Source organism: Bos javanicus, chromosome 19 (assembly GCF_032452875.1).
Source record: "Bos javanicus breed banteng chromosome 19, ARS-OSU_banteng_1.0, whole genome shotgun sequence".
Lineage (NCBI taxonomy): Eukaryota > Metazoa > Chordata > Mammalia > Artiodactyla > Bovidae > Bos > Bos javanicus.
In genome coordinates, this window is record NC_083886.1 from 49,845,853 (window position 1) to 49,860,020 (window position 14,168).

The 14,168-nt window shown below is 45.7% G+C and overlaps 1 protein-coding gene and 1 non-coding gene across 2 annotated transcripts in view; one reads left to right on the forward strand and one right to left on the reverse strand.

Moving 5' to 3' along the window:
• ERN1 (endoplasmic reticulum to nucleus signaling 1) overlaps positions 1–13,483 on the reverse strand; it is an 82,520-nt gene extending 69,037 nt beyond the window's left edge. Inside the window, exon 1 of the mRNA XM_061392358.1 lies at positions 13,252–13,483. Within this exon, the coding sequence (XP_061248342.1) occupies positions 13,252–13,305 (54 nt within the window). The 5' untranslated portion in view covers positions 13,306–13,483. The remainder of the gene's footprint in view (positions 1–13,251) is intronic.
• TRNAG-CCC (transfer RNA glycine (anticodon CCC)) lies at positions 2,369–2,441 on the forward strand. The gene has a single exon. It is a non-coding gene; the product is annotated as a tRNA-Gly (tRNA).
• Positions 13,484–14,168: the final 685 nt, after the last annotated feature.

The following is a 14,168-nucleotide window of genomic DNA, read 5'->3' on the forward strand; positions in this document are numbered from 1 at the left end:
AACAGATGTTATTTGGATAAATGAAGCTGAAAGATGAGCCCGGGCACAGGGATGCATGTCCTGGTTTGCGCTCTGAACAAATCATTCAATTTCTCTGGGCGTCAGTTTCCGATTCTCTAAAGAAGACTGGGTTGGGTGTGCCCTTTAGCTCAGAAGTAGGACAATCCAAGGTTTAGCAGGCCCTCACCTCTCCTCATGGTTTACTGTGGATCCTTTTGGTCCCCAGTCAATCAAAACATGACCCAAACCCAAGTAAGAATGAGAGTGTTCAGAAGTCTTGATGCCTTTGAACACAGTCATGAAAGTCCTGGTCTTTCAACACCCCAGTCTCTCTACTTATCTTGAACTATTGCAACACTGAAAATTATAATAGTAATAATCTGATTCACTTTAAGGTTCAGGGTGGGGAAAAGAAACACCACAGAAATGGACTCATATTATGTGGGAGGAGTTGGTGACTCTCAAGTACATGTCCTTGCCATAGACTCTCGAACCAACCATCTCCTAATCTGAAAGGTAGATCTCTATTCTTCTCCAAACCACAAATCCGATAAGTGATTGAACTTCACCCCAGTACCAAAAGCCCCAGAGACTTCCAAGTACTGAACCATCAGATAAAGACGATGCAGGATTGGTGTCAGAAGCAACTGTGGTTTGGTTTCCCAGTTCCAGTACCCAAACTACAGATAAACATGTTCTTAATCTCTCTGTGTAAAGAAAACCATTTTCTTCTTTGCAAAACCAGACCCTGGCAAGTGGAAAATGAACCCTAACAGAGGGACTGGATGAGGTCACTGGAGTGTTTAGAGGAGGTGGGGACTTTGACGTCAGATTCCCTAAACTTGGCTTTATACTGTTCTCGTGGTATTTGAGTTTATCTGGAGATTTTATAAATACATCCACAATAGGTAAAAACTATTTAATTCTATTTGTAAATACACACATACACACTCACATATATATATATATACACACCACATGTGTATTTGAGAACAGAAACCACAAAAATCAAAGAACTGCTGCCTCTGTCCCCTGAGTCATGGAGGCTTCTGATGTTTTCTTGACAGATTTTTAAACGTTCTCTTCTTATGCTACTGTTAAAAATTGACAACAGTTATACTCAATACCTCATTTTTTTCTCAGGATTTGCAAACATATGTGAGCAGTCAATACCAGTCCTCCTGGGGACTTCCCTGGTGATCTAGTGGTTAAGAATCCATGCTGCCAAAGGAGGAGGTATGAGTTCGAGTCCTGGTCAGAGAACTAAGAGGTCATATACCATGCGGCATGGCCAAAAGCTAAACAAAACAAAACAAAACAATGGAAAACACACCAGTCCTCCTGAAGATTAGATGAGAAATCAACTGGAAGATGAACTGGTATAGGGACTCCAATCCTAAGTAATGTGATGCTACTTAAAGAGCGGGGAGGGCACAGTGGTCAGGAAGGTGCCAGGCTTCCACTGGACCCTACAGGACCACCGAGCCATGGCTGGCAAAAGCACAGCCCTGTGGCAACTTCCAGGCCCCTGTCTCCCGTGCTCAGCTCTTTCATTTCTTTCTTTCCACAGGATTTTATCACCTTCGCACAGTCTATGTATTTCGTATTGATCATGCTGCTGTTTCTTGCCTGTCTTCGCCAAGTAGATGGAAGCTTCACGAGGGCAGGAGACTGTGTTGTTCATTAACGTGTCCCAGGCCCCTCAGACAGGGTTGGCATATACAATAAAGCTGGCAGATGAACCGGTGGGATCCACTACGTTCAGGAACTGGGGGGCTTGGAGGCTCGAGGCAGAGGAGCCCCCACCTTCCCCCACCCAGCTAAGAGCGAAGGTGGAACAGTAGAGCTGGGGGACTCGTCCCTTTAACCTAAATGGTGCCTAATTGGAAGATGTTTATAAAGAGGCCCACGAAGAGGTCTCTAGTTCCATGGCCCTGTTTTACAGATGAGGAAATACAGGGGAAATGACTCATTTGCCGAAGTCTCCCAGCACTCAGCCCCTCATCTCCCAAGTCCCGCTCACTGGAAGAAGCCGTTTTTATCATGTAGGTCAAAAGTGTGTGTGAAGGGATTTCCCTGGCGGCTCCAGTTGAGTTAGGACTCTGAACGTCCACTACAGGAACTAGGATCCCACAGCCAAAAACAAACCAAAAAAACCCGATGCATGAAAACAGAAGACTGTGCCCATAACCGACATTTCAAAACAGCTAAAATGACCAACTACACTGGTCTACCTGCTTAATGAGCACAGACTCACTCGGGACTTCCCTAGGATTAAGTTCGGTCGGGAACCCCAGCTCTAAGCCCGGAGCTCACCCAAGTGTTAGGTTAGATGCCGAGCCCCCTTCAGAGGCTGTCTTCAGGGACTTCCCTGGTGGTCCAGTGGTTAGGACTCTGTGCTCCCACTGAAGGGGACCCAGGTTCAAACCCTGGTCAGGGAACTAAGATCCCTCAAGCCACATAGGGCAGGCAAAAAAAAAAAAAAGAGGCCAACTTCACAGAGTGACCTCCCACTTCTACTGACTTCTGTCAACATGATTCCGGCAGAGTTTAGATTTGGTCTGGACCAGTCTAGTGAGTTTCAGAAGTGAGTTTCCTCTTGTTCCTAAATCAGCTCTTAGGATTCTCTGGGTAACAACTCAGGGGCAGTGGCTAAGACAGGGACTGGCCATCTCCTGCGGGGCCTTCTGCGGTGCGGCCTTTCAAAGGTGCACCTGCTGCAAAAAACACCTTCAGGCTATGATAATCACCCAGATGCCCACAGCACTCCAGACCACAGAAAGGGGAAGGAGAACATCACGAACTGGGCCCTCTGGCAACTCATTTCCAACGTACACATTCTCGCCCTGCTAAGAAAGTCCCTTTTGGCTTTGTATGCTTCATTCTTGTACTTTAACAGTTCAACTCACTCCTTCCACAAATTTCTCCCATACCCACTTGCCTTGGCTACTTCACTCTGGCTACAAACTTGAAGAAAGATTTTATTACCCACCAGGGGATGTGAAGGAACCTGGAAAACGGTGTTGTTTGGATTCCTTCAGGCCTCTTAATGTATGAAGGCGGCAAAAATAATACATCAGCTTAAGTGGAACTGCAATTCTAAACATCTTATAATTCAATAATGAGATGTATTTGAATGTAAGGCCAGTTATCGGTTAAAGCTGATTTTTTAAAAAGCAAATTCAGTAGTTAGTACTCAAAGAGCAACAACAACAACAAATATCCGTCTGTCTGGAATTACTTGCGCTTTAAAAGGTGGATATAGTGTACTAGAAAACACATAATATGTTTCCCAGGTGGCTTAGTGGTGAAGAATTCGCCTGCCAGTGCAGGAGACTAGGGTTCGATCCCTGGTTCAGGAAGATTCCACATGTCAAGGAGCAACTAAAACTGTGTGTCACAACTATTGAGCCTGTGCTCTAGAGCCTGTACTCTGCAACAAAAGAAACCATCACAATGAAAAGCCCACGCACCGCAACTAGAGTAGCCCCACTAGCCACATGCAGAGAAAAGCCTGCACAGCAACAAGACCCAGCACAGCCGAAAATAAATAAATACATAAATTTTATTTATATATATACATAAAGAAAACATATAATGCTAGGTTCTCTATTTCTACCTTTTTTTTTTTTTTTTTGGCTGCACTGCATGTGGGATCTTAAGTCACAGAACCAGGGATCGAACCCGCATTCCCTGAATTGGAAGTGCAGAGTCTTAACCACTGGACGGCCAGGCAAGTCCATCTATTTCTAGTTCTGCCACTATCTAGCAGGATGGATCAGTCCTAACTTCCATATAACACACGCTGAAAGCCGGCGACTCTGGTCTGCTCCAGGGTTCTGTGACATCACAGGGCACAGGTGAACACTCTGGCTGAGTCCAGGATTAAGGAGCAGGGCTTCCCTGATGGCCTCAACCTGGCTGCACATTAGAGTTGCCTGGAGTTTATTAAAAAAAATTTTTTTTAAAGAAAGCATGCCAACCTCCTCTCTTAGAAATTCTGATTTCATTCGTCTGAAGTGGGGCCTTGGCATAAGGTTATTTTAAAAGGTCCCAGGTGACTCAGTCAGCTGGGGTGGGGAAGCACAGACTCAAGTTCACACATTCCCACTGCAGCTGAAACAGGTGTTTCTCTCACTCGTAGAGGCTCCTCAGGAATCACGGGTCATTTGCTTTAAGAGGAAGGAGATCCGAGTTAGTTTTGGTCAACAAACTCCCCTGACCCAACTGGAGATCGACGACGATGTCAGGTTCAAGGCTTCTGATGGCACTGTTTATTCAGAAAATGTATGAAAAAAAAAAAAAATCCGGTTTCCATGACAAACTCTCCTGTAGCCAGGACAATGGTTCCCCCGACTCTGAAACACAGAGGGGAAGATAATCTCTTGGAGGAAGGGGTGGTTTTGAATTATAATTATTAATTAGTCTACTAACTAGGGAAATCATGTTTCATACATAAGAGGACTACCCTGGATCAAGGTTCATTTTTTTAATAGTGAAACATCATGCTGAGTGAAAAATGAAACCGACTTGGAATAATCACAGGCCATTTATCTCCTGGGGTTTGGCAGTGGGAAAATTAATCTCATGACTGATATGAGGGGCCGATCAAGACAGCACTACACACTGGGGGTCATGTCCACCCAAGCAAGTATCTTGGAACCCCTCTCATTGTGTGGAAGGAGACACTGTTGATAAGATCCCATTAAAGAATGTAAATTACAGCTAGAGCAACATTTTCCTTATTCCCTACTCCAAATCCATAGCCCATTCACCCAATGATAAAAGAGCTCCTTGTCTTATTGGTCTTCAAGAGCCTCCAAGAGAAATCTAATCAATATTCGCTGAGTGCCTGCTACAGAGGGTATGGCCGACTCACTGTGCTAAACGCCAGGGAGGATGCAAAGATGAGCAAGACACAGTTCCAGCTTTCAAGGACAAACTGGCAGGAGAAGTGTGCCACCCCACGCAGGGGGACCTTCCTGCTCCCTCCTCTCTCTGTCACCACCCTCTCCTGAGACCCACCTGAGCTAAGCAAGTTCCCTCCACGGTGGCCCAAGGGCCAAGCCTACTCCCTCTCATGTCATCACACACCCAAATCCTGGTGCCAGAACCTGGTGGGAGGTGGGCCTCTGCAAAGTCAACCCGCACCCCAGACCCAGCCTGACCATTAGACAGTTCTGTCTTTTCGGGACCCCTTGCCCAAAGCTCTGACTACAGTAGGGAGGAGCAACTCTGGTTAAAGGCTTCTAAGACGTGAACTTTCGGTTTTGCTATTTCAGAAATATTCTGGGGCAAGACCTTACAGAAAGACATGCACCTGCTTGGATATTATTAGACCTCAAGCAAAGAATCGAGCTTAAATGGCAGGTTTGGTGTAAGAGCCTCTTCACCTGCACTGTCCCCATGATCGATGGATGCAGTCAATGCTCCCGATGGAGATGCTCAGAAGGCAGCGTTTTCACCCAAAAGCTGCATGCATCTTTCTCAGGTTGAAACGAAGGTTGAGAGGCTGCGACTCTCCTGGGAGGATGGAGACCATTGGAGCATCTCCCCAAGCCTACAGCAAAGTCTCTTTTCACTCCTTCTCTGGATCCCATCTCTCACTGCAACATCGCTCGGTCAGTCCTCGGGTTTGTTCTAACAAACACACCAGAACGTAAGCACTGCAGGGGCTGCTCTTCAAAGGGAAGCAGGAGGGTTGGATTCAAGGTTCGGTTCCCTCGCTGGCCCATGACCATGGACAGGTCATAAGCTCTGTCTGGCCTCAGCTTCCTCATCTATCTGCCATGGGAACACAGCAAGGCAGTGACTGTTCACCGTGGGAGGGCAGTGGTGATGCCTGGGTGAGGGTAGTACCTGCCCCAAAATACCACCCTCGAAGGTTCTAACCTGCTCCCACCACTGTCACTGATGGTCATGCATCCCATTCCTTAGGTGGGGGCAGGGTGGGGAAAATATTAAGACTCAGTGGGACTTCCCTGGTGGTCCAGTGGCTAAGGGTCCACACTCCCAATGTAGGGAGCCCAGGTTCAATCCCTGGTCAGGGAACTAGATCCCACATGCTGCAACTAAGATAAGGCATAGCCAAATAACTAACTAAATAAACAAATATGTTTTTAAAAGATTTATCGGTCTAAACCAGCAAGATCTGTTCTAGGAGTCTAACATACTCTCTGTTGTTGCTGTTTAGTCACTAAGTGGTGTCTGACTTTTTGGGACCCCATGGACTGTAGCCCACCGGGTTCCTCTGTCCACGGGATTCTCCAGGCAAGAATACTGGAGTGGCTTGCCAGTTCCTTCTCCAGGAATCTTCCCAACGCAGGGATCGAACCCATGTCTTCTGCATTGCAGGTGGATTATTTCACCACTGAGCCACCTGGGAAGCCAAACATACTCTGATGGGAAGCTATGCATTTATCCATACATGCGCTCACTGCTCACAATACATCTGGAGCTTTTCGGAAATTTTCTTCAAAGAATATACTTTTGAATCCTCTAAGAGGTAGAAAGTCTCTCATTAGTTTTTAGAAACAGCCAAAAATCCAAGTGCCCTTTATAAATCATGCAATCAAGCTAAGTAATAACAGTTTTGATCAAAATTTCAGTGTGGGCCATGTCAAAGCTATATTCAAGCAGAGACTGGGAAAAATTGGGAAATGTTTTAAGTTGTGTAAGAATAAACAGCTTAAGAATTAAAAAAAAAAATACTTGCTTTTTCAGGGCTCCTTTTTTCATTTTAAAGTTGAATTATTAAATGACACTAAAAAAAAAAGTTTAAAAAAAGACTGATTTGTTTGACATGAACATTGACCCTGAAGGGGTGATGATTTTGAAAAACACGACATTTTCTTGGATGAAAAAGTTCAGGTACGTTTGTGGAAAAAACAAAACAAATATTTCACTCTATTGTCAAGTGGTACATTAATTTTCCTAGGAAAAACAGCTGTATGGACAAGCTAATGGTTTAAGAACTGTGACCTCCAAAAGAGACAAACAATGCATCAATTTTTGATTTATAAACAGTTTTGAGTCGAAATTTTAAATGGCCTCCTAATCAACTATCAAAAGAATCGTGGGAATTCCCTGGCAGTCCAGTGAAGGACTCCATGCCTCCACTGCCGAGGCCAGGGTTTAATCCCTGGTCAGGGAACTAAGATCCTGCAAGCTTTGTGGCACAGCAAAGAAAAAAAAAAAAAACAGCAACAATCTTTTCTGTAGAGGGTGGGCTACCCATAAAATCAAACTCAAAGAATAATGCCAAGGTATTTCTGAAGCCACATCTGCTAGAAAGCTGATCTGAAACCACGGCAGACCAGAGGACCTATATTAATTAACATTTCTCGATAGGTTTGTAGGTACATAGGGCATCATGAAGGAACTGCTGTGGTTATTCAGGTCTTCGAAATATAAGCAAAATAAAACCTACACATTCCGTTTGCAGACATTAAACCCACCCTGCTAAAAGGAAACACTTTAAAGCTTACTTTAAAATGGCCATCAAGAAACCAATTTAAGGTTGGCTTGTGCTTTTTAAAACATCTACTATTGCTTGGGGGCTGGAGGAGGGAGCTCTTAAAGAATACATATGACCAGCAAATTCTAGTCCTAGGAATTTATCCCAAGGTAATAATTAAGCAGTTAAGATGGGCTCTGGAGTTTAGCAGTAAGGTTTATCACAACTGTTCATAGTAATGAAAATTAAAAGCAGCCTGAATATCTAAATGGTTGAGTGGTCAAATTACGGTATACCCATTCAGAGAAGTATTACAGTAAGCTATATACAGGGAAGCAGCCAGTGAGAATAATGTTGTAGAATTAAATTTACTGACCCAATAAGATCTAAGTTTGGGGAAGAAAAGCATAATTTATGCAAAGTGAGCACATAAAAATGTCCAGAAGGACATATATCAAGATATTAATAGACTAGTCATCAGAGAAATGCAAACCAAAACCATAAGGAGATACGACTTCACACCCACTAGAACAACTGTAATTTACAAAAACAAAAAACAAAAAAGATATTAAGCATTGGTGAGAAACTGAAGCCTTCCTAAACTGCAGGTGGGACGGTTAAAATAGTGTAGTTGCTTTGGCAAATGGTTTGCCAGTTCCTCAAAAGGTTAGACAGAAAGTTACAACATGACCTAGAAATCCCACTCTTCAGTATATACCCAAGAAATATAAAAAAATACACGGCCATTCAAAAATTTGTACCTAAACATTCACAGCAGCATTATTCATAATAGCCAAAAAGGGGAAAAAACCCGTGTCCATCAAATGAAGAATTGATGTACAAAATGGGGTATATCCACGTAACGAAATATTGTTGTTTAGTCACCAAGTCCTGTCTGATTCTTTTCTACCCCGTGGACTGTAGCCCGGCTGGAGTGAGTTGCCATTTCCTTCTCCAGGGCATATTCCCCACCAAGGGATCAAACATATCTGCTGCATTGCAGGTGGATACCTTACCACTGAGCCACTAGGGAAGTCCTAACGGAATATCATTCATCAATAAAAAGGAAAAAAAGCACTGATACAGGCCATAAGACGGATGAACCCTGAAAATGTTACATGAAGTGAAAGAAGCCATACATGAAAGACCACATGTGGAATGATTCTATTAATATGGAATGTCCAGAATAGGCAAATCTATAGAGACAAATGGAGATCAGTGGTTACTGGGGGCTGGGAGGTTTGGGGAGTGACAGTTAACAGGTATGGAGTTTCTTTTGGGAATGATGAAAATAACATAAAACTGACTGTGGTGATGGCTGCACAATCCTGTGAATACACTAAAAATCAGAATTGTATATTTTAAACAAGTGAATTTTATGATATGTGAGTTACAGCTCAAAGGGACAACACAGATGGTTGGATGGCATCACTGACTTGATGGACCTGACTTTGAGCAAGCTCCAGGAGTTGCTGATGGACAGGGAAGCCTGGCGTGCTGCAGTCCATGGGGTCACAAAGAGTCAGACACTGCTGAGCTGAACTGAAAGATGTTAGAATGTTAACAGAAGTAATGTTTGGGTAATAGAATTATAGGTTTATTGTGTTTATTTTTTAAATTTAGACTATATTTTCTAACTCTTCTTTCTACCATACATATGAATACTTGAGAGGTTTTCTCAAATCTTCCCATGTTATTATACAGAAAGCACCAAACACAAAGGATTTGAAGAAAAGGAAATCTACCTTTCTTACAATAGTGGAATAACTGGAAACAACCCAAATGACCCCAGTAGGGTGACCACTAGGCAAAGCATGGCTTGTTACCACGTTAGCCCTGGTCAGTTTTGACCCCCGTCCCTACCCTGAGGCTGACACAGAAGGCTCAAATGCTTTCTGCATGGGTGGTGGTTTACTAAGGTGCTGCTGAAACTGACAGACGCAGTGGTGCACTCAGAATATTTCCTAACAGGTCACAGGACACGTTTTGTGGGGAAAAAAAAACAACAACTGAACAAAAATACAGAACCCTCTTTTATACTGTTCGACTTGCTGTGTGTTTGTACGTGAACAAAGATCATAAGATAATCAGAAGTGATGCAGAGCCTGTGTAAAAGTGAAAATTTTTAAAAGTCATGTATGCAAGGACCTTGGGACTTTGTTTGGTGTTTGAGGGGAGGGCGGGTCTCAAGTTCTACTTTTCCTAGTCCACATGTGTCCTGGTGCACTCACTCATTTAAATATCTCTAAACGCTTGTTGCTCTGAGGCAGCAAACTCTGAAACCAAACATGGAATATAGGTAAAGAAAAAACAAGGGGGGAAAAAAAAATCCCCAGCCCCTGAGAAATACAGCCAACCAGCATGTTTATTATTCAAAGACTATGATTCACTGTCCCTGTTTTTTAAGCCAGCATCACACTCTAATCATATTGCTAGGTTACGGGCCCCGAGTTATGCGTGCATAATAAAAACGGAATCCATCAAAATGATACATTAGGCTTTTCTCCCCTATATCATCTCTTTAGGGAAAACATTTGATCATGATAAAACACACACAGTATTAAACCTAAATATTACTGTGGATTCCCCAAACCAAAGAGGTTTCCAATGAAACTGAAATAGTTATCCTATGAGTATTCAACCTGGAAAACAAGAGTTGCCATCAAAGGCAGGCAAAAATTCCCAAGAGGCCCATGCAGGTGGTACTATTCAGCTCAGACAGGAGGAAACCTTTATGTGGCTCACTGCCTTTTATATTCAGGAATACGGTTTACCATCAAACTTACGCAAGAATCACTCTCATACACATTTTCTCTTGTGAATTTAGAAGTTATATCACTGTGGAGAGCCACATGGGCATGCAAGTTAAAAAAACAAAACAGACGAATGCACACTACAGTCTAATTTCACGATCAGCAGTCTTGAACGTGAGCTTCAGGAGACACTCTCCTTCATAGTATATATACTCGAGACCTCCTATGAGGATAATTCATGCAGGTAATAAGTATCAGAATAAATGAGAAGCAAGGCCATTTCTAGGTAAGACTTAACGTCTCAGTGTGTTTTTGTGGACACTTCTCCGGGACTTTGTTTAGTCCCCTCTAAAACCCAAACATCAGCTCAATAAAAGAGATCGCATATCCTAAAGTACCCTGAAGAAAGTGCCCTGCCTTGCATTCCGCAGATCTCCTTGGTACTTGAGAGAGGTGACACCCAAACGTGGCGCAATGAGGGCCACAGGGCAGCGATGATGTGACGGCAACGATGCACCACAAACCAACATCAGGCACAAGACCCAGGTCCAGGGAGGAGGAGGAAACTCACTGACTGGATAAAGCACCTTCTGGATTAACAAGACAGGCTTGGGTGCTTAGAAACACTGACATAACTGCATTTTAGGTCCAGTAGCCTAGAGTCTTGGCTTGTGGATGTCTGGCTAAGACACACACTGAAGGAGAATCACAATATTGCCTCCGCTGCACTAGTTACTTCATCAATCAAAAAGAAACAGCATCAAAAAAATATCCCCTGCCCAGGCATTGTATAACATTTAAATACGATGACTTACGAGTAAAAAACACCTTCTGGGGGATGGGATGGCAAGAAGAATTTACATTATTATCTAATGTGATGTGCCAGGTCTCTTCACACATGGGAGTGTGTCAGCTGTCCCCATTTCACAGATCAGGAAAGAGAGTCTCAAAGACTCTGAGGATACAGCTACCAAGGGACCGGAAAGCACTCAGGTTTGTCTGATTTTACAGCCACTACACTCTGCATGCAACATCACTGCAGCCTAGTTTAACTGCAAACTCTGCATTTAGAACTTCAAAATAATAATTCCCGGATTCTCTGCTGGTGCAGTGGATAAGAGTCCACCTGTTGATGCAGGGAACACGGGTTCGATCCTGGTCTGGGAAGATCCCACATGCCACAGAGCAGCTAAGCCCGTGTGCCGCAGCTACTGAGCCAGTGCTCCTCAACAAGAGAAGCCACTGCAATGAGAAGCTCAGGCACAGCAATGAAGACCCAGCACAGCCAAGAGTTAATTAAAGGAAAAAAAGATTTAAAAAAATAACAATTCCCACTATGTTTGGGGATCGAAATTTTTACTGGTAGGTAATTCTGGGAGTGCAATTCTGACCTTTTCCCTAAAGAGCTGTTACACTCAAACATAACCTTTTGATAAGGGTCTGAACTCTTTTACCAAGAACTCTGGGAATCTTGGATTCTAAATACAACTTCGAAATATTTACATGAACTGAAACTATAGTCCCAGTTAAAGGCTACAGTTATTTTTGGTTCTTTAGCCAAAGTTATTCAATAACTGAAACACTAGAGTCCAGTGACAGAACAGTAAACGAAAAGAGGTGGCAAAGAAAACCATAAACACAATGATGATATGAAATGATTGGTTTCCATGTCACACATTTTGGTCATTTTCTTTACACTCTTTTTTGTGAACGGATGCCAGGCACCAATTAACCAATCCAAGATGAAATGTTCAAGTTCAAAACCTGATTCCTGTTGAGAAAGTGGATTTTTTTTCCCCTCAACTAGAAGGAAAACTTACATGACTTTTGTGGAGTGTGTATAAATTTTCCTTTAAAAAAAAAAAAAAGAATTTGAAAAAAGTGGCCTCCTACTTCTTCAGCTATTTCCAAATTCTTGTTACCTACCCCAAGAGCACAGACTAGTATTTACCTAAAATGCATAACCTCCAAAGAGTTCACACTATGGCACTCAGGGACACACATGTCCATTCTTCATCTGAACACCTAGTACCTGATACACCATATTAAAGAGTACACAGTGGAGATCATTAAATAGAACCTGCTCCAGTGTGCCATGCCCACATCCTGAACAATACATTAAAAAAAAAAACAAAAAAAAACCTAAATTAGGTTCTTTCAACCAGAAGGAGGAAGAAAAAAAAGCCGAGTTTGTCCACAAAATGTCCTCCCAGCCAAGGTGTCCGAGTCCACAGCCTGATAGAAGGCCTGAAATCGTTAAATAAATGTAAACCAGGCTCTTCTCTACAGAGAAAAAAGAAAAAAAAGATGAAAAGACGTTTCGGACAGCCCCACGGTGTTCTCCCACCAGGAGACAGTCGTTTAAAGTTAAGGAGCGGCTTCACCGCTGTCCCATATGGGGTTTTTAAAAACGAGTCCCATTCCCACCGCTTAACCTGCTTAAGGAAGTCTTGCTGCCCCCAAAGGAAGCCCGCTGCCTCCAATACCAAGAAACCTGCAAGGCAGGTAAGCAGAATCAAACTCTTGGGGAAAGAATGCTTAGCCACTTTCAGTGGCATTTGTTTCCCAAAGTTATCGCATTTTGCAAAGTTCAAGCGAGGATTATAAACGCAAACATTCCCTTCCCCTTGGTCACAGGGCCCTTCCTGCCCTCCCTCCGCGGCCACCGCCAGGCCAAGCCGGCTCCCACCTGTGGAAAGGGTCCGACAGGTGGGACGGCCTCCCAAGGGCCCCGGGCCTTCTGGACACCCTGAGGTGCCGCCAGGACGACACAAAGTTGCGTCGGAGAGCACGCGGCCCGGGAGGCGCTGCTCGTGACAGCCGCGCCGGCCCGCGAGGCCCCTGGGTGGCGGACGCCTCGGCGGGGCCGGCCGTGGCCGCCACTCCGGCCGGTCAGGAGGCCGCCTCTCCCCGCCCAGCGTCGCCTCCGCCCCGGCGGACGCAAGAAGCCTGGGGCCGCCGCCGCCGCAAGCCGCCGCATTCCCGGCTCGGACCCCAGCCCGTGCCGCGCTGTCCCCCACCCCAAGCTTCCCGGTCACTCACCCCGGGGCCGGGCAACAGCAATGCCAGCAGCAGCAGCAGCAATCGGACAAGCATGGCGAGGACTCGGCCTGGCTCCTGGCCGGCCGGCCGGCTCCAGGGGGGCGGTGCGGGCAGGCGGGCAGAGGACGGGGCGGGGGCGTCGCGACGACAGAACGGCGGCGGCCGGGACTCAGGGGACGCAGCGCTGACTAGGCGGTGGCGGCACCCCCATTCCCGGCCCTATAAGTGCCGGGCGCCGGCGCTTCTTCCGGTCGGGGAGGGGCCGGAGGCGGGGCCGACCTAGAGGCGGGCCTGGGATTGGGCGGGGCCCTGGCTCGGGGCGGGGATTGGGCTGGTGTGGGCGGGGTTGTCGCGGGAGGGGCGGGGTTATAGGCGGTGCCAAAGGCCTCCAGCTGGCCTTGGGTCCTTTGGCCGCGGCCGCGGAGAAGAGGACCAGGCCTCTGCGTCCGGCATCTAGGGGAGCTGAGTGATCGAGGCAAAGAACTTGTCTGAGGCAAGTGGAGGCCGGTAACCCGGCCACGTGGGCGCATTCCCTGCCCCAGGCGGTCCCAATGACCCCCGCCTAGGGACCCTCTGCGTCAGGCTGGATCAGGAAAGGCCAGGAGACAGGCGGTGCCTTGAGTCCAGAGCCCCGCCGTGGTGGGATCGTCGGTGATCTTCTGAGCGAAGGCAGGCAGCTGGGAGGGATTCCTGCAAACCGGGCGTTTCTGCTCTGCGCGTGGCTATCGCTGAGTTCGCATCCCCGGTGTCCTCCAGTTGCGTCTCAGTTAACCCAAGGGTCCCTTTCTTCCCTTTCTTTGCCCTCAGGAATTCCCCTTCAAATCATATCCAACAGCCACCAATTCCCTTTGGTATAACCATGGCCAAGTCATTGGCCAAAAATTACGAACAAGGAAACCATTTTTGGCTGCTGGTGT